The sequence below is a fragment of the Ictidomys tridecemlineatus genome, chromosome 8, assembly GCF_052094955.1.
Source record: "Ictidomys tridecemlineatus isolate mIctTri1 chromosome 8, mIctTri1.hap1, whole genome shotgun sequence".
Lineage (NCBI taxonomy): Eukaryota > Metazoa > Chordata > Mammalia > Rodentia > Sciuridae > Ictidomys > Ictidomys tridecemlineatus.
Window position 1 is genome coordinate 119,181,986 of NC_135484.1, and position 27,239 is coordinate 119,209,224.

At 47.4% G+C, this 27,239-nt stretch overlaps 3 protein-coding genes across 4 annotated transcripts; 1 reads left to right on the top strand and 2 right to left on the bottom strand.

Moving 5' to 3' along the window:
* Positions 1–17: 17 nt before the first annotated feature.
* Positions 18–6,036, top strand: Nelfe (negative elongation factor complex member E). The gene is made up of 11 exons (XM_005338966.4): positions 18–156; positions 591–673; positions 2,131–2,200; positions 2,295–2,440; positions 3,076–3,150; positions 3,236–3,273; positions 3,451–3,782; positions 3,892–4,036; positions 4,189–4,243; positions 4,489–4,591; positions 5,865–6,036. The coding sequence occupies exons 2-11, from the start codon at positions 599–601 to the stop codon at positions 5,960–5,962; spliced, it is 1,137 nt and encodes a 378-aa protein (XP_005339023.2). The 5' UTR covers positions 18–156; positions 591–598; the 3' UTR covers positions 5,963–6,036.
* Positions 6,037–6,178: 142 nt separating this feature from the next.
* Cfb (complement factor B) lies at positions 6,179–12,066 on the bottom strand. Its single transcript, XM_005338965.5, has 18 exons — positions 11,856–12,066; positions 11,537–11,767; positions 10,983–11,168; positions 10,702–10,875; positions 10,371–10,472; positions 10,142–10,278; positions 9,705–9,843; positions 9,269–9,400; positions 8,893–8,994; positions 8,680–8,817; positions 8,036–8,133; positions 7,798–7,915; positions 7,484–7,637; positions 7,298–7,374; positions 7,025–7,125; positions 6,805–6,937; positions 6,685–6,734; positions 6,179–6,389 (listed from the first exon to the last, which is right to left on the bottom strand). Exons 1-18 carry the CDS (start codon positions 11,917–11,919, stop codon positions 6,234–6,236), a joined length of 2,292 nt encoding a protein of 763 aa, XP_005339022.1. The 5' UTR covers positions 11,920–12,066; the 3' UTR covers positions 6,179–6,233.
* A 360-nt stretch (positions 12,067–12,426) lies between these two features.
* C2 (complement C2) lies at positions 12,427–26,052 on the bottom strand. Of its 2 annotated transcripts, XM_005338969.5 has the most exons (18): positions 25,898–26,045; positions 25,522–25,737; positions 24,460–24,645; positions 22,768–22,941; positions 22,570–22,668; positions 22,268–22,401; positions 20,203–20,341; positions 19,501–19,641; positions 17,993–18,082; positions 14,685–14,825; positions 14,465–14,559; positions 14,260–14,371; positions 13,977–14,142; positions 13,799–13,875; positions 13,562–13,653; positions 13,244–13,370; positions 13,070–13,119; positions 12,427–12,903 (listed from the first exon to the last, which is right to left on the bottom strand). In XM_005338969.5, exons 1-18 carry the CDS (start codon positions 25,992–25,994, stop codon positions 12,727–12,729), a joined length of 2,313 nt encoding a protein of 770 aa, XP_005339026.2. In that variant the 5' UTR covers positions 25,995–26,045; the 3' UTR covers positions 12,427–12,726. The 2 variants fall into 2 exon arrangements, with proteins under 2 accessions (XP_005339026.2, XP_040138345.1); XM_040282411.2 differs by lacking the exons at positions 12,427–12,903; positions 13,244–13,370 and having other exon boundaries at positions 13,096–13,212; positions 25,898–26,052.
* Positions 26,053–27,239: the final 1,187 nt, after the last annotated feature.

Consider the following 27,239-nt stretch of genomic DNA (forward strand, 5'->3'; position numbering starts at 1 on the left):
ACCTGGAACAGTAGAAGGCCGGGCGGAAGTGCCTGCGCCTCCGCCGCCTTGGTTACCGCGTTCTCAGCCCCTGCTACGTCATCGCTTAGAGCCCGCTCTCAGCAGCCAGCGCTGGCGCCGCCCGAGACCGTGGGGCTCGAGTTGCCGCCCCCTCAGGTAAGGTCTTCTCTTCACCCCTCGCCCCTTTTTTCGGAGCCCCTTCTATTTTCTTCCCCTTTTTCTTGCACTAAGAGAGCTGCGCGGGTTCAGCCGCCTCCTCTGCTGTCCAGACCCCGCTGTTGGCCATACTAACTCAAATGGGGATGGGGGGTCGGGTGCCATCACCTTGGTGACGGAGTCGGTGTTTTTCCCTCCCTGAGCCACGTGGTACCCCAAGGCTCTGATGTCTGATCCTTGGAGACAAGAGGAAATGCTGGTTGATACAACGAGCGGGAGCTTGGACCACAGCCTGGTTTAAACAAGGGGTAGAGAAAGGCCAAAGGCAAAAGTAGGCAGGCCTGGAAGGGTGGGTTGGAGTATAGGGTGGACGGCGTGTGAACCCCGGGTGGTGAAAGTGGAGAAAGATGTCTTGGGCCCTGCCCTTGAACCAGGAGCCACCATGTTGGTGATACCCCCCGGACTGAGCGAGGAGGAGGAGGCTCTGCAGAAGAAATTCAACAAACTCAAGAAAAAGGTGAGGGAGTGTGTGGGGGCATATCCCAACCTTTCAGATTCCGCACTCCAAGAACACCGGGGTGAGTGTGAGGGGATGGGGGGGTTCCAGCTTACACCTGGAGACATCACCTCTCCATGTAACTTCAAAAGGTGGGCTTTCTCAAGTCTTGGTGTGACTTTTTCCTTTTTCTATGCAGTCTTTCATGGAATTGTCATCTTTTTCTGGGGCTTTTAATACCACCACACTTCACACTGGTAATTCCCAAGTTTAGATTTTCCAGTTGCATCTGTTGCCTTACTTATAATCTTTAGGGACCCAGACTGAAATTATTATCTTCCTATCTAATCTAGTCCTTTTTCTTGCTCTTGCACATAGAACTGACTATGTTCAACTCTTTTGTGTTTGAACTCAAAAATCTCATCTCTGACTTCTGCACCATTTGCAGAGCCAAACGGTTTTTTCCCCCTTTTCTTTTTGAGATTGGGGTCTCACTATGTTGCCTGGGCTAGTCTCCAATTCCTAGGCTTAAGTGACCCTCCTGTCTCAGACTCCTGAGTTACTGAACTACAGGCACACACCACCATGTTCAGTGTGCCAAGTCTTCTTAATTCTTCTTTCAAAGTAATTTATCCTGTTTATTCATTCCCATGAATTTCTCATTGCACACTGTTGCACCTAGGCTGTTAGAATGGTCTTCAGTCTTTTTTTTTTTTTGTTTTGAACAAACATTCACTCCTATTAAAATGATTCATTTTGTCCTCAAAATTCATGAGTGATTTCATATTACATATACAGCAAAGCCCCAAAACCTTAGGTTGACATTGCTATCTAATCAAGCAGAACTGTTTACTACTCAGAATTCATTCCCCGAAACCGTCTTTTCTCTGCATCTTTGTTTTCTTTGTCTAAAATACTTTTCTATTTGTGTTGGCTTCGATTCTACTAGAGGCCCAGTTTAGTAGCCACATAAGCATCAGAAAGTCTTATTTGTATTCAGCTACAAGTAATCTACATCTTTTATTATCATTCTTGGCATTCAGTCTAGTCATTTCATCTCCTGGACTGTTAAGCATAGGAACCATGTATTTACTTCTGTATATCTCTGTTACAAAGTCATGTCTGGACTTCCTTAAATATGTAAGGAATGGGTAGGTGAACACCCCCACAAAGGCACATAGGCTTATACTTACTTGCAACTTATATCCTGGGGCTCCAATCCATGACTGGATTCATTTTCATCAACTTAAAAAATGTGAGACTCTGGAAAGCCTCTGGATACCATGGTTTGGTTAAGTATTGCTGGTATTGTACATGATTTGGGGGATCAGATATGAGAGGCGGGGATGCCTCAATGCACCACTCCAGGGGTACCATTTGCATTGTCTTCTTCAAGGAAGGTGTCCCTGGAGTGTTGTACCCAGGGGCCTTGGGAAAAGACTTGGCCTGCCTGACCACTGTCTTCTCACCATTCACAGAAAAAGGCATTGCTGGCTCTGAAGAAGCAAAGTAGCAGCAGCACAGCCAGCCAAGGTGGCGTCAAACGCTGTGAGTGACAGGAAATGGAGAGGATTAGAAGTGGGCAGTGTGGGCCTGACCTGTACCGCAGCCAACATAATGTCTGTTTCCTTCACTACTCCAGCACTGTCAGAGCAGCCTGTGGTGGACACAGCTACAGCAACAGAGCAGGCAAAGCAACTGGTGAAGTCAGGGGCTATCAGTGCCATCAAAGCCGAGACCAAGAACTCAGGCTTCAAACGTTCTCGAACCCTAGAGGGGAAGCTAAAGGTGTGCACAAGCAGGATTGTTCTTGGGACCTTTGATTTCCGAGAGCATCTCTCCAAGTTAGAAGGGAGATAGGTTTAGGGGGAAAATAATGCATATTTAGACATGGGCAACTTATTGTACCAACTGAGCTTTGGGGTTTCTTTTTTTCCTTTTCTTTTCTCTCTGAGATGGGTCTCCCTATGTTGCCTAGGCTGATATTGAACTCTTGGGCACAAGGGATCCCACCTCAGCTTCCCAATAACTGGACTGTAGGTGTGACCCACCACACGTGGGAAGAGCCTTAGGTTTCTTATTTGTAAACTGAAAAAAAAACTAGGTGACTCCTATTGTCTTCTCTGTTTTATACATTCTGTGATTCTAATCCATGTGAGGTTAGAGCTCTTAAAATGTGTTGCTCCAAGAAGTTGAACAGGCTGAAAACATCATCAGATTCAAGATAGCAGTTAAACCAGGTACTTTACATGTATGTCAGGTCATTTATTTTAAAAACTACACACAATCAGATAAGAAGTATATGTAGCATTAAAAGAAAAGATCAGAAGTCAAGAAGAGAGTGAGGGAAGAGTAGCCCCTCTGTCTCATGGTTAGGCAGCCTCCTGTTCCAACACTGACATAGGCTTCTACCACCTCTTCAGGACCCTGAGAAGGGGCCAGTCCCTACTTTCCAGCCCTTCCAGAGGAGCATATCTGCTGACGATGACCTGCAGGAGGTAATGGTTCCAATTTGCCATCCCTGAGCTGGGGATTGAGGAAGACGAGAGACCCCATATTAACTATTCTTGGTTTCTTTTTCAGTCATCCAGACGTCCCCAGAGGAAATCTTTGTATGAGAGGTTAGAGAACTAGACTGGGTCCCACTCAGTGTGGGGGTTGATTGCCTAGTCCTTGGGATGTTTGGGATTGGAGTTAAAAAAAAAAAAATAGGTTGTGGAGGGTGTGTTGAGTCTCCACAGGGTCTGGGAGGAGGAAGTAAAGGCCCTCTTTGAATTATATTGTCTGTTTCTCTTCAGCTTTGTATCTTCTAGTGATAGACTTTGGGAACTAGGGCCAGATGGAGAAGAAGCAGAGGGCCCAGCGTCTGGTGATGGTCCCCCTCGAAGCTTTGACTGGGGCTATGAAGAACGTGGCAGTGCTCGCTCCTCAACCTCCCCTCCCCGAAGCCGGGACCGCAGCCACGAGAGGAACCGGGACAGAGACCGAGATCGGGAGCGGGATAGAGATCGAGATCGAGATCGGGACCGGGATCGAGACAGAGACCGAGATCGAGATAGAGACAGGGATCGGGATCGAGATCGAGACCGGGACAGGGATAGAGATCGAGACCGAGAGGGCCCTTTCCGTAGTGAGTGATCTTGGCTGGCAGGATGGGTGATCTCAGCTCAGACTTGGGTGGGTGCCACTAAGGTGGAAGGTGAAATGGACTGTCTTGTGACTGATTGCGAATCCCATAGGGTCAGACTCATTCCCTGAACGCCGGGCCCCTCGGAAGGGGAATACTCTGTACGTGTATGGAGAAGACATGACACCCACTCTCCTCCGAGGGGCCTTCTCTCCCTTTGGAAACATCATTGACCTCTCCATGGACCCACCCAGAAAGTAAGGATGGCCACAGGGCATGATAAGAAGACCTGGGATGTAAGGCCTAGGGGAGGAAGCTGCCCTGTTTCCAGCAGCCTGTGAGCACTGGGTTTGGTTGGGTCCAGCAGAGCCAGAGGCCTTCTACTGACTCTGTTTTTTTCTCATCCCAGCTGTGCCTTCGTCACCTATGAAAAGATGGAGTCAGCAGATCAGGCCGTTGCCGAGGTTGGGACTTCCCAGACCTGTTCTTCCCATCCCTTCTGCCAGCTTCATGTTTTCTTCTTAAAATACTTGAAAGCCAGGAGGAAATTGGTTCCTTTTGACAGGAAGTCTCTTTCTAGTCACACAGAAAAACTAATAATTTCAGATCCTTATTTATTTGCTTCTAGGATAGTAGCCCCTGGAATAGCTTCTCTGGGTTATCTGTAATGTTTCCCCTATCCTCTGTACCCTATCATCTTCTACTACAGCTCAACGGGACCCAGGTGGAGTCCGTACAGCTCAAAGTCAACATAGCCCGTAAACAGCCCATGCTGGATGCTGCTACTGGCAAGTCTCTCTGGGGCTCCCTTGGTAAGAACAGAAATCTTCCTCATTCCCCCCACAACCTATCCCTTTTTGTTCCCTTGCATATCCCTGGGTTCCTTAGAGGTGGTAATGGTCAGAATTTTTATGGAGGCTATGGGAATAGAAAGGAGAATTGCCAGGCCCTCCATCAGCTAGGGGTAAGGGGAGGAGAGAAGAGTATTGAAACCAAAGCAATGACTGGAACAGGGAAGAAAGTGGGAGCCAAAGTCAGGTTAGTAGGGAGATGAACAGTTCATGAGACTTGTGCATTCTGAGCTGGAGTACAGCAGGCTTCATGAAACTTTGAAATTAAGAGTCCAGAACTCAAATGTGAAGTGAGGAATAAAAATGGTTTAGTCATTTGCATCTTGGGATGGCTACAAAATGATAGTATCATTAGGAAAACTGATTTTGGAGAAAAGAGTGACCCAGGACTAATTTGGGGACTGTTCAGGGAATATGTTAGGAAGGTGGACCAGGCTCCTTGTGCCCTACATGTCCATAGCAGCCCTGACATGTTAGGGTGAGGATTCAGCAAAGAAAACAAGAAGTGTCCAGCACTAGGAACAGCATCAGAGACCCTAGGCCACTAAAGCCAAAGGACACAGGCTTCAAGAGGGATAAGTGGTCAGTGGTAGGAGACCCAAGAGAATGGGAGTTGGTGTGGAGAGACTTGCTCTAGCCCTCAGGTAGGAGGGATGGAATCCTTGAAGAGAGGGACCATGTCTGATGAAGAAAGAGAAAGGGAAAAAAGGACCAGAGGCTCAAGAGAGTATGCTGAGAGCCAAAGTTACCCCTTAAAGGAGTTCTGGTGAGGCCAGTAACATTTCTTACTGTGAATGACCCATTTTACCTGAAAATAGATTTTCCTGGGAAAGAAGTAAGCAGGAGGTAGGATTTGGACACTAGGAAGGATCCAGAATTGATCAACAAAGGGCTACAGATTTCTGATTTTTAATTTTTGATGTATTGACTAAAAGCAGTAGGTTAACATCATTCACATGTCTCAGTAATGATAACATTTGAGGATTTTCTAAGAACAAAACATTCATCACAATAGCCACATGCTCTGCAATAACATCACACTTTCGATTGTGATAGGTTGACCACAACCAACCTGAAGGAGCTAAGAGGAGACAGGCCATCCTGTCCACCAGAGGGCAGCATGAGAACTGGGCTTCCTGGGGACAGAGGCCAGAGTGAGGTAGTCAGGCTCTAGGCCTCAGGTCTGACTCAGGATCTCCTTCAAACCTTAATTGTTACTCTTTTCCCTCTCTAGCTGTCCAGAATAGCCCTAAGGGTTGCCACCGGGACAAGAGGACCCAGATTGTCTACAATGATGATGTCTATGAGGAAAACCTTGTGGATGACTTCTAGGGAATGGAGCTGGATTCCTTGTGCCTCATACGCCCCCAATGCTGGTCTCAGTAAAACACTGAGGTGGAAGCTCACACACCTTCCTCAGCCTCTGGTTTTTCAGCACTTGGGATTGGGGTTAAGCCTTTAAAAACGGCTGTCAGATTATATTTTCAGTTGTTAACATCGTCAGTACACATCCCCCGCTCCTTTACCCCACAAGGATCTGGAACACAGTTATTATTGCAGCTGTTTTAATTTGATCCCATGCCCCTTTCCAGCAGGAAAACCCTCATAGAAAACCCAGATCCTCATCTTTGAGTTTCTCCTTGAGCCAGGGCAGCACTTGGAAGAGATTGACGTGAAAGTCCCGGGCGTGAGCAGGTACCTGCTGTTGCAGTCTGTGGTCTTTGCAGACATCCACTACTCCCCAGCTGATCACACCAACCTGCAGAGGTGAGGGGATGCTATGGATCATTTTGTAGAGTTTCATCCTAATGTCAGGAAGCATGGTTATCCCGAGTGCATCTGAGCTGATCCAAGGGAATGAGACTAGATATCCAGCTCAACCCTGTTCTTGCCTTGCAGGCCAGACACATAACACTAAAGTGATCTGTTCAGAGACTAACTCTAAGGTTAGGCGGGCTCTGTCCTATTACCAGCTACGTTCAGTGAGCTTTCCTGCTTTGGGGTCCATGCTGACCATTTAGCATCTCCCCACAGATAGGAAGGGGAATACTCACTTGAATGAAGCGACTTTTCTTGTGAATAATCAGAGGACCACCAGAGTCACCTGTAGGAGAGAAGCTTTAGGGAAAGGACTATTGGGCCTCAGGAACTTATAAGAACCAGACTCCTCTCACCTTTGCAAGTATTGGGATCAGCATAGGGATATACCCCTCCAGTGCAGAGGAACCTAGGGGTGACAACTTCTGAGATATCCTTGACTTTATCATAGCCTGGAGCATATTGAGCATCTCTCTCACAGCTGGCTTTCTAAAGGGGAGCATGGGGGAGAAAGGGATGATGAACAAAGCCGACTTAAGTCAGGCCTAGAGGACCTTAGGATTCCCCATTCCTCACCTTATCCCCATTCTTGATGTAAACCTCCTTTCGAGTCAGCTTTTTCTCTTCCTCAGAAACAAACATTGCTTTGACATCCTTGACAGGGAGCAGCTCTTCCTCTGAACAGGTGGACAGACTGGGTTACTCCAGTTCTCCCCTCCCACCCCATTGCTTCTGTCTTAACAGATGTCCTTCAAGCCCTTCCTGAGCTAGGCATCATTTGCTCCTGCTACACCTCCCCCTCGCATCTCCTGGAGTCTTAACTTTGTCCCATCCCAGAATATGCCTTACTGTGTTGCTTGCAAGTGGCTGTCTGAGGGAGTCGCAAAGCTCGAGTTGTTCCCTCGGTGCAGGGCAGACAAATGGGCCTGTTACAGAGGTGAGGACAGTCAGGAGCAGCAAATGGCCTGCCCTGCACCCCTGTCCTCCAGTCCACCTTCCCCAGCCTCCTTTCCTCAGGGACCCAGATTCTCTCACCTAAGAGTCTGGCTGTACTTCAGTTTATTCTTGAGCTTGATCAAGGCAACGTCATAGTCATAAAATTCAGAAATTCCTTTTTCCTTTTTCCCATTGATGTTGTAGTTGGGGTGAAATAGGACTTCTTCTATCTCCAGGTCCTGCCTCTTCCCTCCTGATGGGGGAAGAGAGGGCAGCCTCCTGACTCTGACCCAGTGTCATCCTGACTTCTGGTTTTCCCTACCCCCAACTTTTTAGAGGGAAGGGCAGAGTTCAGGGTGGCAAGGAAGTGGGAGGTATGGCCGGAGCTCAGGGCCCATCTGCTGCATCCTTACCCACGCTGACCTTGATTGAGTGTTTTTGGTCATCCACAGTGAAACAGTGTGCCGCTGTCAGCACAAAGTACTCAGACACCACAGCCCCCATACAGTTCTCATGTCCCTTCAAAGGGCGCTGGGAACAGAACAGTGAAGGGGGAAAAGCCAGTCTGATGTGCATATTTTGTTCTTCCTCTGCCCTCTTTGCCCCTTCCACCTTCCCTCCCACAAGTACCTACTAGGATATGGTACTTACAGTGACTGAGATCTTGGCATGCCATGGTTGCTTGTGGTAATCAGTACCTTTCCTGTGTTCCCAAACCATGCCGCAGAGCCCCAGAGTCTGGGTTTCATCTAGCCGAAAGGAAAGTGCTGAAAGCTAGAGACCCTTCATCCTTCATCCCCAAGTGGCAGCAGCCATTTCAGAAGGAATCCCCACCCCCCACCCTGCATGTCTATGGGGAACAGAAGCCCACATAGAGAAAAAGGCTGAGAGCATTTGTTATGTTAGGAAACAAGAAAACACTGGGGTAGTGAAAGGCCTTGGGACCAAATCAGGGACCTGCTGTTTTCAGACCCACTTTTGTTGCTAGCTTTCTTTCCCTTAGTATCAATTACCACATTTGTAAAATGAAGTAGAAAGTCCTGATGTTGCTGTAATTCTAAGATCAGGAAGTGGACAGTGGCAGGAAACAAGAATAGTGACATAGAGGAATAAGAAAAGGTTTCCAAGGTCCGGGAAGTATCAGTTGTAGAATGCGTGTCTAGCATGTGTGAGGCCCTGGATTCTATCCCCAGAAAGGAAGGGAGGGAGGGAGGGAGGAGGAGGTAGAGGGAAATGAGCAATTTGATGAGATCTGAGTTTCCTAATATTCGTCTTATGCTTTTGTGTATTCTTACCAATCATTTGGTAGAAAACATCCTCCAGATTTTCCATGTCCTTGACTTTGAACACATGCCGCTCATTGTCCTTCTTGGAAGCCAAAGCATTGATGTTCACTTCGTCCACCAGAGGCCCGACCCCAAACACATATACATCTAAGGAAGGAAAAGGCAGAGTAAGGGTCCAGGCCCTGAGAAAGCATGATGCTAGGTCTTTGGCAGGTCACTCACCCAAATAATCCTCCCTTGGGTTTTTGCGATCCCTGCCAATGTCCAGCAAGTCCCGGATCTCACCAATAATAGTTACTGGATCCCCACCCATGTTGTACAAGCCTGCAGAGAAGACAAGGACCATGTGGGCAGGAGAGGAAAAGAATCAAAGAACATTAATTGGGAAAGGCAGTGACAACACACATGGCTGAGTAGCAGGTTGGAGATGGGATGGAGGTGACAGATCATAGAAGGCCTTGGGGAGAAGGATCCCACCTTTAAAAGGGTCATTGGAAAACTCAACAGCCAGCTATGAGCAGTGTTCAGGACCCCAACTCAAGTGTTACATGTAGATTTGAGGGTGGGGAGTCTGGGTAGGAAAAAGGTCCCTTCTGACCATCAGTCATCAGGATGATGACGTGGCGGGTACGGTTCCAGCCTTCAGGGGGGACATCTCCTGCCCAGTTCATCATGTTGTACACTGCCTGGAGGGCCCTCTTGGTATTAGTCCCTGTCTTCAATTTGTGGTCTGTAGAAAGGGAAAAGGTCATCACCTCACCTGGTCTTCCAAGCCATCCTTGAGCCTATCACAACTGAGATCCCACATCCTTCATCTTGATGGATTGTCATCCCTTTGACTATAAAATTGCCCTATCAGCACCCAATATGTCCCCACTAACCCCCATTACCCAGTAACCCTGCCATCCATCTTTAACTACAATGTATGGTACCCGCCCCTGCCCCCTCTACCCCTTCCCCCACAATATCTCTGAGGCTTCTGACTTCTCTGACCCCCCAGTTAACCTGAGAGCTTCCCTTTCTTAACCTCTGACCTTCGTAACTGATTTGGTTGAGTTTCTCTGTGACCCAGTCTGCATCGCTGCTCTTTTGATCAGACACTCTGATCACAACTTTGGGTTCTGTGGCATATGTCACTAGAGCATATCTTGGCCTCACCCCATAACTTGCTATCTGTGAGTGAGAAGAGTAAGAGGTCATGGCATTGAAAGTACAATATTATAGTTAGAAAAATTCAGCACCTTTTTTAGGACAGAAAGACCACAGTAAGAAGCTCAGGCTGAAGTTCATGGAGGAGGCTGTGTCAAGCATTAAATTACCACTTCACCTTAAAAGGAAAGGACAGAATAAGACCTGGAGATTTTACTGGGATGCTGTGGTTCAGAGAGACGGGGAGCACAAAGGAACTTAGTCCTGGAAGGGCAGCAAGGTCCAGTCAGGATCCCCACATTCAAGGGGAAGGGGATTCCACCTTCTCAATTAAGTTGGCGAGACACCTCTTAGCCCCTGTGAAGTTGCCGGTCCCAATGCTGTCAGATCCATCCAGCACCAGGTATATGTTCATGGAGCCTGAGGGATCCAGGACAATCTTCCGCTTCTGTTGTTCCCCTGGATGCCAGCAGAGAGACTCAGGTTTCAGGATGCATGTTTCTCCTGCAACTCCCCCAATTCCCTGCTCTTCCTCCCAACTCTGCTCAAACCTGGGCTGTGCCCGTCTTCAGCATCAACTCCTTCTATGGTCTCTGTCAGGGAAGACAGGAAGGCTTCGGCCACCTCTTGAGGGGTGTCATACATGAAGGTGTCTGGGAAAGGTCAGAACTCAGGTCAAATAGCTGAAGGGTCAAGGACAGTGACCAGAAAGACAGGATGATGTGTTTCTAGGATGGGAAGGGCTTGGAAGTAAGAAAGCTCTACAGAGTTTGGAAGAAGTTAGGAGAAGCTGGGTTGAAGAGAGAAGGAGACAGTGCCTTGCTGTGGGAACATTAGGACTGGAGAGTAGGATCTGACCTGGGAGCCCAAGTCAAGACTCACCTTGGCAGGAAGGCTCTGTCCCACTCCAAGATCCACCTTCCTGGCATTTTCGCTGTTGGGAGCCACGCAGGGTAAGCCCCCGGCTACAGTGGTAAGTGACTGTGTCTTCAAGGCGGTACTGGCTTCCCACCTTCCTCGTGCCAATGGGAATGCCCGGGTTTGGGCAGTACCCCGCTGCAGAGGCCGAGAGGGCAGGTCAGAGAACAGTTGTGATGCCTGTTCCTTGGGGATGGATGTGTAAGGGAGAGAGTGTGGTCAACAGGAGCAGGCAGGCTTCTCACCTCCATCATCGCAGATTGCTGTTTGCCCATCCCATCGGCCATTTACTTGGCAGGTGCGATTGGCAGAGCCCCGGAGAATGTATCCATGGTAGCATTGGAAAGAGATCTCATCGCTCACATTGTAATAAGAAGACCTGGGCCAGTAGTACCCATTCTCAAATTCCTGAGGTCTTGGGCAATAAATCGCTTTGGGGAGGAGGACAAGTAAAAGTCATCAAGATAGAAGGGCTATCTTCAGGGTATCCCTCTTGCTCTCAGAGACCTTGTCACTGAGAAACAGCAAGTCCCTGGTCTGCTGATCTGCTCCCAATTCCTGATCATTCTCTTCACTGCCACAGCTGCCAGATACAGGGCAAATGTTTAGTGAAGGTGAGCCCCTCTGCCTCCCAGATTTTTACCTGCACCCCTAGGGCTGCCCCTTACCCTGTTTAGCCAAACCTGTTGGGCTGCTGGCCTCAACACAGCTCTAATCTCACCCAAGGCGTGCTGACCTTGGCTACCACCTGCCCCATCATCCCCTGTCTCAGCACATCCCTGTTCTCACTGCCTCTAACCTCTGCACTCTGCTTTCTTGACAATCTTTTGGTCTCGAGTCTTTAGGGAACTCCAGGACCCTGTGGATCTGCAGGTGCGTGTCTGGACAGGGTATGGGTAGAAGCCAGAGGGACATATGTACTCCAGGGTCTTGCCCTCTTGGAGAAGTTGGAAGGAGCCACCTTTGATCTCTACCCCCTCCAGAGAGCAGGAGCCTTGGGGCTGGGCCAGCAATGGAATTGTGTTCACACCTGAAAAGAAATACTGGTGAAGCTCGGCCCTGCAAAGTCAAGGAAGAATGCTGGGGGCAGCAGGAGGGTGGGGGTGACCCTTTCTTACCTCCAGGCAAGAGGCCCAAGACCAAAGATACCAGACAGAGGTGGGGGCTGAGATGGCACCCCATGGTGATAGAAGGCAGGAGAGAAGTGGGCGAGCTGGGGTCAGGAGGGCTTCTCCAGGTTCCTTCTGTGTGCCTGCTTGGCTCAGTGTCCAAGCTGAAACTCTAGACCTAAGTCTAGTGGCACTCCCTTCCCCACCAACCCCCAGCCTTTTATGCAATCTGTTCTGGCACCTGCAGCTTGTCCAGCCTTCCCTATACACATCACTTTCCGGGAATGTTCAAGCAGGAGGGCCCCACTGAGCTGCCAATTGAAGAAACAGAAACTACACAAGCCCCACCCTTTGCTGCCCAAGGTCTGGGACTCTCCCCTTTGACACTTCATATCAGCTTCCAGGTTCTCCCCAACAATCCCAGACCACCCTAGCTAGAGACCAGAAATAGTCCCCCAGCTGGTTCCCCTGTTGACTGTGTTATAGGGCAGAGTCCAGCTGCTGTTTGTCCAGCAGGGTCTCTGACCTTCCTGGAATCATTCTGCCCTCCCCATCCCCCAGGCAGAGGTACAGACAGATGTGGAAATCATCAATTTTTATTAATTTCATAACTGGGAAATTTCATGTGAAAGTGAAAGGAACACGTTATGTTTACCAGGGGGAGGGATTTGAGCAGGAGCAGGAGGGGAAGATGCAGCGGGCAGACACACTGGCCAGCACCCCGGGGGACCTTCCTGCTTGTGCTTGCTGTGTCTGGGCTCCTGAATTCACACAGCTAGAATTGAGGATGGGCCACAGGGTCTGAGGGTAGGTGTTCAGGGGTAGGAGATAGGAGAGAAGGCAGATCCTGGCAAGATAGCCAAGGGATTGGTGGCCATGATTAGAGGGGCAAGAAATTCAGAACACCCTCCAGATGCTGCCTCAGCCAGGGTTGTAGGCGGAAGAGGTTAATGTGGAAGTCTCGGGGTGGTGGGGTACCATGGGGAGGCTTTTTGCGGGAGTTTTTGTTGGTAGCACCAAAACAGGGGTTGTAGAGACCCCAGCTCACCAGGCCCACCTGAAAGGAAGGAAAATGAAGTAGAAAGATGCCACAGCCCCAGCTCTGAGCCCTGACTCCCATGGTTCCTTCAGAGACCTCCCTCACCACCACCACCACCATCACCACCCCTGCCCCAGCTAGGCTGAGTTCCTGTAGACAGCCTTGTGAGCTTCCCTGTACCCACCTGGAAAAACCTGAACCTCCGCTCAAGGAAAACTGCTCCCCCAGATTCTCCTGCCAGCAAGATGAACAAGAGACAGTGTGTCATCCAGGGCAGGTGCTGGCGTCCTGGCATGCATGCTGGCCACAGGGACACTGTGGCCCTTCCTTGGGAAATCCAGACATGGGGGGTGCTCACCTTTACAGGGATTGTCATCCTCCTGGGTCCCACTGCATAGAAACTGATCTGTCACCACCTCACTGACATCCATCAAGTTGGGGAACTTTTTTTTGTCTTGGGAGACTACCTTGATACAGTCTGACCTCTGCAGTAGAGGTGGAGCAGGAAGGAAGAATGAAATGAGTGGCCTAGGGACACTTGGCAGAACACTAAGCCTGGGAGGAGGGGTGACTTAAGTGAGGTGGAAAAAGCAGCCGGAGCTAGAGGAGGAAGAGCGCCATTCTGTGATCTGGCTTGAGTGGGACCCCAGAACCCCCCCACACCTAAGACCCTCACCTCTTCCCCTGTCTTGAGGTTAATGTTCAGTTTGCTCCCATTCAAGGCCACAAAATGAGCAGGGATGCTCTGTTGGTTCAGAAGTTCTGTCTCTGCCATCAAAGAGAAGAGGGTGTTGATTGTAGGTCCCTTTACCCACCAGTCAGACTTCTGGCTTGGAGACAGAAGTCTAGTCCCTGTTGGCACCCCCCAGGCTCTGGCCTCAGCTCTTTACAAACTCTAAACCTCAGCACTCACCATGGTCCTGGCAGGTACTACGTTGGGGTCTCCGCAGAGCCATGTTAGCCTCTACTGTGCAGGGAATGCAGATGGGCCTGGAGATAAGGGTGAGTGTTATACAGCCCATCCTCAGTATCCTGGGGCTCCCCAGAGCACTCTCCCCTGCAGGGCATCCTCCTGTCCTAGGATCAAGCACCTGGCATGGGTGGACATTTTCACTTTCTGGGCCAACTTCAGCAAGGCTATGTCATCACCATAGAACTCCTGTATCCCCTGGTCCTTCTTTGCGTAGACATCAAATCCCGGGGAGATCTCGACTTTCTCAATAAGGAATTCTTTGCCCCACTGGGAGTTGGGATCCCCTGGGAATGATACGGTAGATGAGGCTGAATCAGGGCTCCTGAAGGGGCCAGAGGCTGGGGACGGGTAACCAGCGCTCTGGCCTTGGGGTCAGGAACTTGGTGAAGCCCCTGCCTTACCCACGTTGACCCTCCACAGGGAGTGGTCCTTAGCATTGTGGAAGCAGTGAGCTGCTGTCAGAACCCACTGGTCAGAGACAAGAGCCCCCCGACAGGCCTCGTTGTTCTTGGGCTGCAGGGAATAAGTGATATTCAGAAACTGCAGTGTCTCTGGCCTATAGCTGCTTTCACTCTGGGATCCAAGCCCACCCCTCTTTCCTGGTACCTTAATAGTGACATGCCAAGGTGTCCTTTCCTGGTCGGAGGCATTAGCTGACATGTTCCCCACCCCACAGATGGTGTCTGTGAACTTGGAGACATCTGTGAGTGTGAGGATCAGGTTGAGAAGGAGGCAAGGGAGGGGTATTGTGCCCAGGTTCCCAATATGAGCCCCCCACTGTCTCCCCACCATTCTCCCCAACACCAGGAAGACAAAACTCACTCACCCAGCATGTGTTCAAAAGCCTGGTGCAGAGCCTGTGGGTCCTGCAGAATGAAGGCATGCCGCTCACCGTCCTTTTTGGACCCCAGCTCATTCAATTCTTTCCAGTCCACATCCAGCTTGCCCACCCCGATGGCATAGATGTCTGATGGGGAGGAGGGAAGTCACCAATCCTGTGGCTGAGGGGCTATCCCGTGAGAGAGAATGCTGGAATCTGAACTACTATGGCAACAAAGATCTACATGAGCTGTATCCAAGCCTCCCTCACCCCTGCCACCTGTCTGTTTCCTAGCACTCCCTGCCCCTCACTCTTCCAGCACAGCCTTCTTGAAGTTTCTTAAAAAAAAAAAAAAAAAGCTTTCTGGCTGTAGTTGGACACAATATCTTTATTTTACTTATTTTATGTGGTGCTGAGGATCAAACCCAGTGCCTTGCAGGAGCATGGGTGGACATTTTCACTTTCTGGGCCAACATCTGCAAGACTATATCATCACCATAGAACTCCCAGATCCCCTGGTTCTTCTTTGCCACTGAACCACAACCACAACCCTTGAAGTTTCTTAAATCTGCAGACGCTCTCTCACCTCCAACCCTCTGCACCAGCTTCACCTCATCTGGGTCATTCTCCCCAGATATTCTCATGGTTCACTTTCACACCTGTTTAAGTCTTAGCACAAATGTACCTTCAATGTCTAAAACTTCAATGCCCCAGGCCCTCCCATTCCCTCTCTGCCTCATTCATATCATGTCATGCTACAAGCTGCATGCTATATGGATTCCTTATTTATCCTGAGTATCACCTAATGTGGGTAGAATCATGTTCTCCAAAGGATATATTCAAGTCTTAACCCTCAGGACCCATGGATGGGGTCTTAATTGGAAACAAGGTCTTATTATTTTTTCTTTTTCTTGGTACTGTTACATCCTTAGTAATTCTTTTTCTTCCTTTCTTTCTTTTTTCTTTTATTTCTTTTTTTTTTGAGTGTAAAGAGTAGAATTTATTCAAGTAAGAAGAGAAAGCTCTCATAGGCCAAGAGTGGACCTGATAGAGGTGGTCCAGAAAAATGGTCTTTACAGAATTAATCAAGTTAAGATGAGATCATACTAGATTAAAGTGGGTCATAATCTAAAGGCAAGGGCTGTCAGTGTAGCTAAGTGGTAGGGCACCTGCTTAGCATGTATGAGGCCCTGCGTTCAATCCTGAGCAACGCAAAAAAAAATGTTTAATAAATAAAAATAATAAGGAACTTTGGAAACAAACACACAAATAGCAGGACACCATGTAATGATACAGAGATTACACAGGAAAGAAGGCTAAGTAAGGACAGAAGTAAAGATTGGGTTATGCTGCTACAAGCCAAGGAATGCCTGGGGCTCCCAGAAACTAGAAGAGGCATGTAAGGATTCTTCCCTACAGCCTTTAAAGGGAGGCTGGCCCTTGCCACACTGTGATTTCAGACTTCTGACCTCCAGAACTGTGGAAGAATAAATTTGTGTTTCAAGCCACCCAAGTTTGGGGCAGTTTGTTACAGCAGCCCTAGGAAACTAATATACGTTGTCCTCTCTGGAATGGCGGTCCTGTGCAAGCAGGCATTTTTGTCTGTCAAGCACCCAGGATGGTGCCTGGCTCAGGAGAGTTTCTCAGTAAAGACTTTAAAATGAATGACTGAATGAAAGAGACTCATAAACATAGCACAGAGACAGAGCTTCAGATATAGTCTTCCTCTGGAAAAGTAGGCTGTAGGAGAAGGGCCTAAAGCCATCTCTTCACACTGGAGGCCCTGGACCCACACAGCTGCCAGTTCTGGCCTAGGAGTAGGGATCCCTGGAAGAATCAGCCTGTGGTGGCCCTCAGAGTCCATCTGCTTCCACTCTCTGCACCCTTTTGGTGTAAAAGGATCAAGGAGCTCAGGAAGACAGAGGGAAATCTCAGAAGCAATCAGCAATGCCCAGGACAGAAGCATAGCAGAGCCACAAAATTATTTCTTCAGCTCTATTCCTTCAGTTTCCTGCTTCCATTTGTTTGTTTGCTTGCTTTCACAGTGCTGAGGATGGAACCCAGGGTCCTTGCTGTTGCCAAACAAATGTTCTACCACTGAGCTACATCCCCACTCATTTTTGTTTTTGTTGTTGTTGTTTTTTTAAATCACAGTACATGTCAACTTGGACTATTCACATTTTTTAAAATATATTTTTTTTAGTTATAGATGGACACAATGCCTTTATTTTATCTATTTATTTTTATGTGGTGCTGAGGATCAAACCCAATGCCTCACATGTGCCAACTGAGCCACAATCCCAGCTCCCCAACCCCATTTTTTATTTTTGTATTTTGAGACAGGGTCTTATTAAATTTTCCAGGCTGGCCTCCAACTTTCTAGTCTCCTGCCTCAACCTCCCAAGTAGCGTGTGCCACTGCACACAGCTATTAAGGTGTTTTTTGAGCATCTGACTCTGGTTCAGAGGCTAAAGAGGAAGGAAATGAATTTGGAGTTTTAAAACTGGGCCAGTTTTAAGCAAAGTATGATAGCACGTGCCTGTAATCCCTGCTTGGAAGGCTGAGGCAGGAGGATCACAAGTTCAAAGCCAGACTCAGCAACTTAGTGAGGCCCTAAGCAACTTAGTGAGAGCCTGTCCCTAAATAAAATATAAAAAGAGCTGGGGAAGTGGCTCAGTGGATAAGCACCCCAGTACAAAAAAAAAAAAAAAAAAGGGAAAAGAAAGAAAGAAACAGAAAAAAACAAAAACAAAACCAGCTGGCCCTCTCTGAGTGTCTCTCTCCAAAGTCTTTTTCAGGTCAAAGGTCAGTACAATTTGTGTTTACTCTGAACCTGAGAAACTTTTCCTTCATAGACTGCAATTGCTAAACCTTGGTTAGCTGTCTATATTGCTAAAAGAGAAACAGCAGAGAGAGTCTAGAGGAATCCAGGATCCTTCTTCCTGGAAAGTTTCCTGAAACTTGAGACAATGGTGATGACCACACCAATGATGACAATGGCAGTTCTCTATGCTAGGCAAAACTTGCCTGAGCGTCTTCTCTTGGCCTATGAGGGAGGTCCTAGTACTGCTCCCCTTTTATAGATGAAGAAACTGCCCACAATCCCAGCCCACCAAAAGTGAAACCAAGGTGGGGACCAGGGGCATATCACCTCCCCTCTTCCATGTGATACTCAGCTACCCTCAAACAAAACAACAGAGAGAAAACTGTGTGTCTCTGGGCCAGAGCCAAGACCCACTGGAACTCTGGCTAAGGATCCCATACTGTCCACAGGGCAGCACAGATTGGGTGGGTGGGTGAAGGCAGAGGCTTACCTAGATAGTCATTCCTGTTCTGTTTGATATCCACAATCTCTTTGATGTTGTCAATTGCTGGCTTGGGAGAACCACCCATGTTGGACTTTCCTAGAACAGAGAAGGGAAAGAATTGTCCATCTGCGAGCCCCAGAAGCATGAAGAAGCATTCAGCCTGGAAACCTTAACAAAACCATTTCAAAATATTTTGTTTCCTGAAATTGTCTATATTCTAGGCACTGGGCCAGGAGCTTCATATACTCTTTCTCATTTACTTCTCATGAAACCCCAGGAAGTATGGATATCCTTATTTCATAGATGAGAAAACCAAGTCCTGGAGGGGCTATGTAATTTGGACAAAATCAAGATATAAATGACAGGGCTGGGATTGTGGCTCAGTGGTAGACAACCTGCCTTGCACAGGTGAGGCACTGGGTTTGATCCTCAGCACCACATAAAAGTAAATAAATAAAATAAAAATAAAGGTATTGTGTCCTACAACTATAATATATATATTATATATATATATATATATATTCTAGGTTCAGTACCCAGCAGCAGCAACAACAATTTAATAAAGTGTGTGTATATATATATATATAAATGGTAGAGGCCAGATCCAATACAGACAGCTCCTTGTGTTCATGTTCAAGAACCACATCTCCACCATCGAGCACCAGGTTACCTCCAGGTGGTAACATGAACTGACATGTTCTAATCATAGAATGCTTTTATACATACTACTCAAGTGTCTGTCCAAAAAAATTATGTAAGGAAAGGAGAGTAGTTATCATTATCCTCATTGTTGTTACAATCATCATCAATAACACTATTTCGGGGCTGGGGTTGTGGCTCAACGGTAGAGCGCTCACCTAGCATGTGCAAGGCCCTGGGTTCGAACCTAAACACCACATAAAAATAAATAAACAAAATAAATGTGTACAACTAAATTAAAAATATTTTTTGAAAAATAACACTATTTCTATCTTATAGAAAGAAACTGAGGCTCATTATAGTTTCAGCAGCACATACATTAAAATCAGAATGAAGCCAGGCATGGTGGCACATGCCTGTAACCCCAGCAGCTCAGGAGGCGGAGGTAAGAGGATCACAAGTTTGAGGCCAGCCTCAGAAATTTAGCAAGACTCTAAGCAATTTAGAAAGACCCTGTCTCAAAATAAAAAATTAGAATGTCTGGGGATGTGGCTCAGTGGTTAAGCACCCCCTGGCTTCAAACCCTGGTACCAGAAAGAAAAAAAAAATCAGGATGATAACAAAGATTATCATGACCCCTGAACAAGGATTGCATGAAAATTTACAAAACATTACATTGGTTCAACTGCATTGTGGTTCAACTTGTCCCCTCAAAACACTTTTACTATGGAAAGTATTTAAAAAAAAAAAAAGGAAAGGAAAGAAACTGAGGTCTGAAGTGGCCAAGGGGGGAACAGAATGCAAAAGGTCTTCTGACCCTACATTGATGCCCCTTTCACTATTCCAGACCCCCTCACAAAGATGGCAGTACCCACCATCTGTCAGAATGATGATGGCATGTCTGATTTCCTTCCAGGCCGATGTTACTATGCCAAGGCGTTGCATTTGGTTATTCATCATGATGTAGACACTATTTAGAGCTTCATAGATATTGGTCCCAGTTCCATTCTCATGATCTGGAACATGCCAAAACGAAAGACTGTCTTAGAAACTTCCCACCTCCACCTGGGAGTGAGGAATCACTCTTTCACAACCTCCGGAAACGTAAGTTATCAATAGGCTTTGATAAACTCAGACCTTTAATGATTTGACATCGTTGCCTGTTCAAATGTTCCGTCTTTCTACCTAGAATGCTCACTGCATCCAAGACCACTGTAAGGTTCCAAGATTCAGGGATGGAGTTTCCAAAGAACTTGGATTGTTTCATCATTTTTCTTTACACAGCGTGTGGGTGGATAATGATGGGAGACTACCGTGCTGAGCTATGAAATTCAACCACACAGCATGGCCCTCTAGAAGGAGTTGAAAACCAATATCTGTACCATTCGTTTAGATTAACAGCACTTCAGGGTAAGCCATGAGCCAGGGGAAGCTGGGACTCCTCCACCGTGACCCTGGACTTGGAAGATACCCCAGAGCCTTAGGACTCCAGGGCCCCAAGAGACCTCACTCTCCGGACTCTACCTACAGGTACTGACCTCTCCTCTCTGGCAGCCCTCATTTGATGACAGCCATACCTTTATAGTTAGCATTTTGCAGACTGTAGAGCACTTCAGTCACATCCCTGGATTTGTCACTCAGGATAGACATGATGGTTTTGGGCCGTGAGGCAAATGTGATGATGGCAACGCTGACATTGACCTCGAAGCTGAAAAGCTGAGGAGGGCAGGTGAGAGGAGGAATGAGAAGTCTGGAAACCAAAGGGGATATAGTAAAAGAATAAGTAAGAGGCCCTCACAGAGGCAGAGAACCTGCACCAAGACTGACAGGTGCAAGCAACTGCAGCTAGGAAGAAGCCAGGAAAACAAGCATCTATTCTCTTTAACATACTCGCTCCTCATCTCATCCTCACATCAAATCAGTGAGGGACCTGATGCTCCCTATTTCATAGATTAGGAAACGGAGGCTTATTACCTCATCCTGGATCACACCACTAGTAGAGGTGGCATTAGGATTTGAGTCTGGCCAGGCATAGTGGTGCCCACCTGTAATCCCAATGACTCAGGAGGCTGAGGCAGGAGGATCACAAGTTTGAAGTCAGTCTCAACAATTTAGCAAGACCCTCAGCAACTTAGTAAGACCCTGTTTCAAAATAAAAAATAAAAAGGACTGGAGATATATCCCCAGGGTTCAATCCCCAGTATATATATATATTTTTTTTCCATTAAAAAATAAATGATTTGGCCTTATTAGTCATTAGGAAATGACTCTGAGGTCATTTCTCCAACTGGTATATTTTATCACCTCACCATTTAATTATATACTCTAAGTCCTAAGAGAAACTCTACAGAAGACGTAAAGAAACCCTCTTTAAAAAATGGCTGGGGTGTGCAGGTAAGTGTGCTTAGCCCTAGATTCAATCCCCAGCAGCAGCAACAACAATTTAATAAAGTCAAAAATGTAGCTGAGGGCTGGGGTTGTGGTTTAGTGGTAGAGCACTTGCCTCACATGTGTAGGGCACTGTATTTGATCCTCAGCACCACATAAAAGCAAATAAGTAAAATAAAGGTATTGTGTCCATCTACAACTAAAAAAAAATAGATAATAAAAAATGTAGCTGAAAGCGAAAAACCACCTATTTACACGAATTACTGTGAAAAGCATAATACAAAAGAAAGGGCTGGCAAGGAACCAAAGAACTGAAACCAGTGGCATCCGAACTCTTCTGGTGATGCTTCCTGTCAGCAAAAACATTTTGGAGGCCAGGCACAGAGATGCATGCCTGCAATCCCCGTGGCTCAGAAGGCTGAGGCAGGAAGACTAAGAGTTCAAAGCCAGCCTCAGAAAAAGTGAGGCACTAAGCAACTCAGTGAGTCCCAGTCTCTAAATAAAATACAAAATAGGGCTGGGGATGTGGCTCAGTGGTTGAGGGCCCCTGTGTTCAATCCCAGTACCAAAAAAAATCTCTGGTATCAAAAAAATAAATAAAATAAAAACATTTTGGACACATACCTCAATACAGGTGTATATATTTATGATTATGTGTGTGGGGGGAATCCTGGGGATTGAACCAGAGGCATTCTACCACTAAGCTACATCCTTGTTTTGTTTTGAGAAAGAGTCTTGCTAAATTGCCCAGGCTGGCCTTGAACTCACAATCATCCTGCCTCAGCTTCTTGAGTAGCAGGATTACAAGCCATTGGGCCCATTTATAAATTATAAAGGATTGAACTATTCAAATATACACATTTTTAAAACTGCACAAAATATTGAAGTTTTAAGAGAAAATTATTAAATATCATTAATTTAATTAAGATTATTCAACAGAGACATCAGTAATTTTCTGCCTCACCCCCATGGATTATTTTGTTACCCCTCTGTGGATACCACTGCTCTAGATAATGAATTTCTGGGGAGAAGACCTCACAGCCTTGTTCATCTTTGTTATCTCCCAGCACCCAACATGGTGCCTGACCCATAGTAGGTGCCCCAAAGGGATTTGTGGAATTTTAAAAATGATCGTGTGAATTGAATTTATGATTCCTGCATGGCATGAATATAATCTTGGAGGACATCTAGAAGGAGACAGGCTGTGAGAGAGCCAAGAAGGACTTCTCAGCCTGTAAACTCCTAGTTCCTGACCCTGTCCACCATGAGGAAAGCACTCTTCTTGAAGATCTCAAAATCATCTTTCGACACACTCTGAGAGGCATCCAGGAGCAGGTAGAAGTTCAGGTGACCAGAGCGCTGGATCTGGATTTTACGGCCCAGGTTTTCTGGAGAAATGTGCAAGGGGAGATTCAGATGCGCACTCCCTCCTGTGCTCTTGGTGAGAGAGTCCAGCCTCCCTGCCTCCCCTTCAGTCACTGAGTCACAGGAGGCTTCCCTCCCCGACCTGTTCCACCCAGGAACATCCCCTGCTACCCGGTCCTCAAAACACTCACCCTTCTTCTTCTGGGTGGGATTGGTGGCTCCAAGCACATGGGACAAGGAGATGGACAGGGCAGGGGCCACATCCTCAGGAAAGTCATAAGAATAGGGTTCTGTGGGAAGAACCACCTGGAGGTCAGCCAAGGGGTGTCAGGAGTCTCAGGAGGGGCCAGGGGGGTCAGGAGTCCCAGGAGGGCAGCATGGCTACTCACGACGGCAGATGGGCTCTGTCCCACTCCAGACCCCATTGCCCAGGCACTCCCTCTCTGATGACCCTGTCAGCACCAGATTTGAGGAGCAGCGATAGCTGACCTTGTCCCCAAGGCCAAAGCGGGAGCCCGTCCGCACTGCGCCCACTGAAATGCCTGGGTTGGGGCAGTGGCCAGCTGCAAGTGAATAAAAAAGACAGAGATGAGCAAGCCACCAACCCCTCCCTCCAGGCTCCTCTAGAGACCTTCAGAGCTGCAAGGGTCCCTTGGGAGAAAACAGAACTGTGAGACCAGGGTGAGTTTGAAGAACATTAAGTAGGGTGAAGGGTTTAGAATTTGGCAGCCTCAGTTGCCAGCTGGAGCGTCCTAGTTCCAACCCAGGCCTCACCTGTGTCTACCCAGAACCCCAGAGAAGATGTAGTGTGAGGACAGCTGCTTGCCCAGCATGTGTGAAGCCACTGGGTTCACTCCCCAGCACCTAGGGACATTTTTAAATAAATTAAATTTATATTTGAATAAATGGCTGTTTGGGGCCGAGCATGATGGGGCACACCTGTAATCCCAGTGGCTCTGGAGGCTAAGGCAGGAGGATCGTGAGTTCAAAGCCAGCCTCAGCAACTTAGCAAGGTTCTAAGTAACTCAGTGAGGCCCTGTCTCTAAATAAAATACAAAAAATGGGTGGGGGTGTGGCCAGTGGTTAAGTACTCCTGGATTTACTCCCTAGTACCAAAAAAAAAAAAAAAGCCTATTTGGGGAAAATTCCAGGGCAGGGCAGAAGTAGGGAGCTGCCTGGTAGGTGTTGTCTTCTGTGTTATGGAAAGCCACAGGCAGCTGTGGCTCAGAGTAATCCTGGAAGTCCTACTTCTGCCAAGCAGAGCCACTCACTATTCACAGGGGCAGTAAGAGCCATGACAAAAGTATATGTGGTGGGGGACTGGGGTTTCAGCTCAGTGGTAGAGCACTTGCCTAGCATGTGTGAGATACTGGGTTCAATTCTCAGTATCACATATAAATAAATAAATAATAAATCGACAACTTAAAAAAAAAGTATATGTGATGGGGCTGGGGTTGAGGCTCACTGGTAGAGTGCTTGCTTTGCATGCATGGGGCACTGGGTTCAATCCTCAGCACCACATAAATAAATAAAATAAAGGTATTGTGACCTACAACTAAAAAAAAAAAGTGTATGTGGTGTTTATCAAGTTCCAGCTATTCTAGGTGCTTAAAATATTAACTCATTTAACTCACATGGAAATCCTATGAGATCAGTACTCTTACTACTGCCATTTGATAGATGTGAAAACTGAGGCATGAAGAGGTTATATAACCTGCCCAAAGACTGTTAAGATCTGGGCTTGGAATATCCTAATCTGGCTCTGAAGGCAAGGCACTTAAGCACAATACTTAACTCTCTCCAATCATGTTTTCCGGGCAATACTTCCTGGGGCCCAAATACTAAGTGTTGCCTTGAGGCATTTAGAAAAGATGGACAGAGTATGTGGAGCCATTGTGTTGGAGCTGAAGTTTAGTACCAACTTCCAAGGGCCAGGCACCCTGCAGACCAGTGATGGGTGACCTGTGGATCTCAACTTACCCAATTCCAGGAATATTCTTCGGTCTAGAACACCAGGCCCCAACAGAGGTTCCCTGGGCACATCTGGCCTCCACACTCCCCCTCCCTGTCAGACTACTCACCCCCATTGTCACACACGGCCGTCTCCCCATCCCACATGCCATTGGGACGACAGTGCCGCACAGGTGAGCCCCGCAGTGTGAAGCCGTTCTCACATATGAAACTCAGGTTGCCACCCACAGGGTGGGACCCCAGCCGTGGAGTAAACACACCATTCTCAAAGGTAACAGGAGCTGGACAGCGAACAGCTGGAGGGAGAAAAGTGGAGGAGACAGGGGTGGATGGCTGACACCTGGGCTGGACATCAAGTGAGTGATATTCTTCTGGGACACAGAAGAATGATCAACTGGTTGTCAAAACACTGAAAGAGTTGAACATGATCAATCCCAGCAACTGGAGAGACTGAAGCAGGAGGCCAGCCTCGGTAACTTAGCAAGACCCTGACTCAAGATAAAAGATAAAAGGGGCTGGGATGTAGTTCAGTGATGGAGTGCTCCTGGGTTCAATTCCCAGTATATCACTTCCCTTTCCCCTCTCTTCTCTCTTCTCTCTTCTTTCTTCTCTCTCTTCTCTCTCTCTCTCTCTCTCTCTCTCTCTCTCTCTCTCTCTCTCTCTCTCTCTCTCTCTCTCATACACACACACACACACACACACACACACACACTTTTTTTGAGAAAGTAGGTGGACAGAGATGAAATTACTTTTTAAGATAACTGGTTGAATACTGACAATTTTACACAGTACAACTTAATTGATTGATAGTTACTTCCCTCAGCCCACTGTGGGTCATGGTCACTCCGGCCCCTTTCCTGGGATTCTCAGATGTCAGGAGACCCTGGGACCATTCAGCAGCCATTCAGAATGATCACCACCACACAATCAATTGTACATAAAAAGTCATCCCTATCTTTGGTACCCCACGTCTCCATTAAAACCTGTCCTGAATTCCTTACTGTGGATAATTGACATTTTCCAAGTATTTTGGAGGGCCCTCTGCAAGAGCCGCCTGGCCAGCCCTCTACACCGCCTAATCAGGGTCAGCCTATCCTGAGCAACTCATAAATAGAAGTTCTGGGCTGGCCCTTGGCCAGGGCATGCTGGGCAAAGCCCAGGGGGAGCCTCACGTCTGCAGACAGCCTTAGTGAGCCGGGTAGATCTTGGGGATCCTGGTGTCTGCCACCGTCCACTGCTCTTGCACAGTCGTGATGTAGGGACTGGGTAACTGCCCTGGGGGCAGGAGTAGGTAAGGAGGCTCCCGGGTGCCCAGCCATGGCTGAGGGTGAAAGTGCCACCAGAGATGTTCACGTTCTGAGGACACGAAGGAACGGTAGCTGCCAGGCCTGTGGGTGTGGGAACACACAGACAATGAGAGGGGAAAGAAGAAAAGCACAGATGAGAAAAAGGGAAACAAAAGACCATCCCTTTCATTGTGGGACTGGTCTCAGCCTGGGGGGACTGGCTTTCCTGCAGAGCCCACCATCCCCCTCCCCTGCCTCCTACCTGGGCCCAGGAGCAGCAGATAAAGGAGAGCCATCTGTGGGTCCATAGTGTCCACCCCAGGGCAAGGAGAGCCAAGCCAGAAGAGGAAAAAGGTCATCTGACTTCCCGCAAACCAAAGCTGGCTGTTTCATTTACTGACAGAAAATGAAAGCTAGGGAGTGGCAAGGGGGGTGGCCTCCTGTTAGAAAACACTAAACAGGGGTTGGGGACTGGGTTGAGAGGCAAAATCTTTGCTTCCCTAATTCTGATATATCCATAGTCAGTAGATCACCACCACAGACTTTGCATACTGATGTCAAGTGCCATGTGCCACACACACACACACACCCATACACACCCACACACCCACACATTCATGCAGGAACACAGGCATGCACACACAAATGCACAAACACACACACACATGCACTTACACACGTGTGCTCATTTGCACTTGCTCTCACATAACTAGTCTAAAGCACACAAATCCACAAACCATCCAAGATCTTGCCAAATATGTTTTTGAAGCAAAGTTTTTGTTTTCTTTTCGGGTTTGCCAAGTGCATTTTATTTCCTGGGAGCCTGGGAGAGTGTGATCTTCTTGAATATAAACTTGCAAAGGATTGAGACTGATTTTCTTAGCCTTTTTTTTTTTTTAAGTTGGAGATAGACACAATCCCTTCATTTTATTTATTTGTTTTTATGTGGTACTGAGGATGGAACCCAGAGCCTCACACAAGCAAGGCAAGTGCTCTACCACTGAGCCACAACTCCAGCCCTTCTTAGACTTCTTAATAGGAAGATTCACAATCCTTTTCTTTCCTGCAATCCTTCCCAAGAGAGAATCTAGGGAGAAAAATAGAATTAGCATTTGTTTGTGGAGACAGGAAAAATGTTTAGAATATTTTTACAGAAAGCCCAGTAGAAAAATTCCCCACTTGCAAAATAAATAAATTTGGAGTTGGTTACTTGAAGTATTAAAAGCATTTGGGGGGGCTGGGATTGTGGCTCAGCGGTAGAGCGCTCACCTAGCTCATGTGGGGCCTTGGGTTCGATCCTCAGCACCACATAAAAATAAAAAAATTTTAAAAAGGTATTGTGTCTGACTACAACTAAAAAAATAAATATTAAACAAAAAGCATTTGGGGCTTAGGATGTGCCTTTCAATCATAACCTGCACTTGTATAAAATGAAGGAAGTAAAGAAATTTTAAGAGCTGGGGATGTGGCTCAAGTGGTAGCGCGCTCGCCTGGCATGTGTGCGGCCTGGGTTCGATCCTCAGCACCACATACCAACAAAGATGTTGTGTCCACCGAAAACTAAAAAATAAATATGAAAAATTTCTCTCTCTCTCTAAAAAAAC

Coding starts and splice junctions, on each gene's coding strand:
- C2 (XM_005338969.5), bottom strand. CDS start 25,994: ATGACCTTTTTCCTCTTCTGGCTTGGCTCTCCTTGCCCTGGGGTGGAC. Junction 22,669..22,767: donor GACAGAGCCCATCTGCCGTC/GTGAGTAGCCAT, acceptor TTCTTCCCACAG/AACCCTATTCTTATGACTTT. Junction 14,560..14,684: donor GGCTTTTGAACACATGCTGG/GTGAGTGAGTTT, acceptor TCACACTCACAG/ATGTCTCCAAGTTCACAGAC.
- Cfb (XM_005338965.5), bottom strand. CDS start 11,919: ATGGGGTGCCATCTCAGCCCCCACCTCTGTCTGGTATCTTTGGTCTTG. Junction 10,876..10,982: donor AGCAATCTGCGATGATGGAG/GTGAGAAGCCTG, acceptor CGGCCTCTGCAG/CGGGGTACTGCCCAAACCCG. Junction 9,401..9,704: donor CAACCAAATCAGTTACGAAG/GTCAGAGGTTAA, acceptor CCCTTTCTACAG/ACCACAAATTGAAGACAGGG.
- Nelfe (XM_005338966.4), top strand. CDS start 599: ATGTTGGTGATACCCCCCGGACTGAGCGAGGAGGAGGAGGCTCTGCAG. Junction 2,201..2,294: donor CCAAGGTGGCGTCAAACGCT/GTGAGTGACAGG, acceptor TCACTACTCCAG/CACTGTCAGAGCAGCCTGTG. Junction 3,151..3,235: donor CTGACGATGACCTGCAGGAG/GTAATGGTTCCA, acceptor TTTCTTTTTCAG/TCATCCAGACGTCCCCAGAG.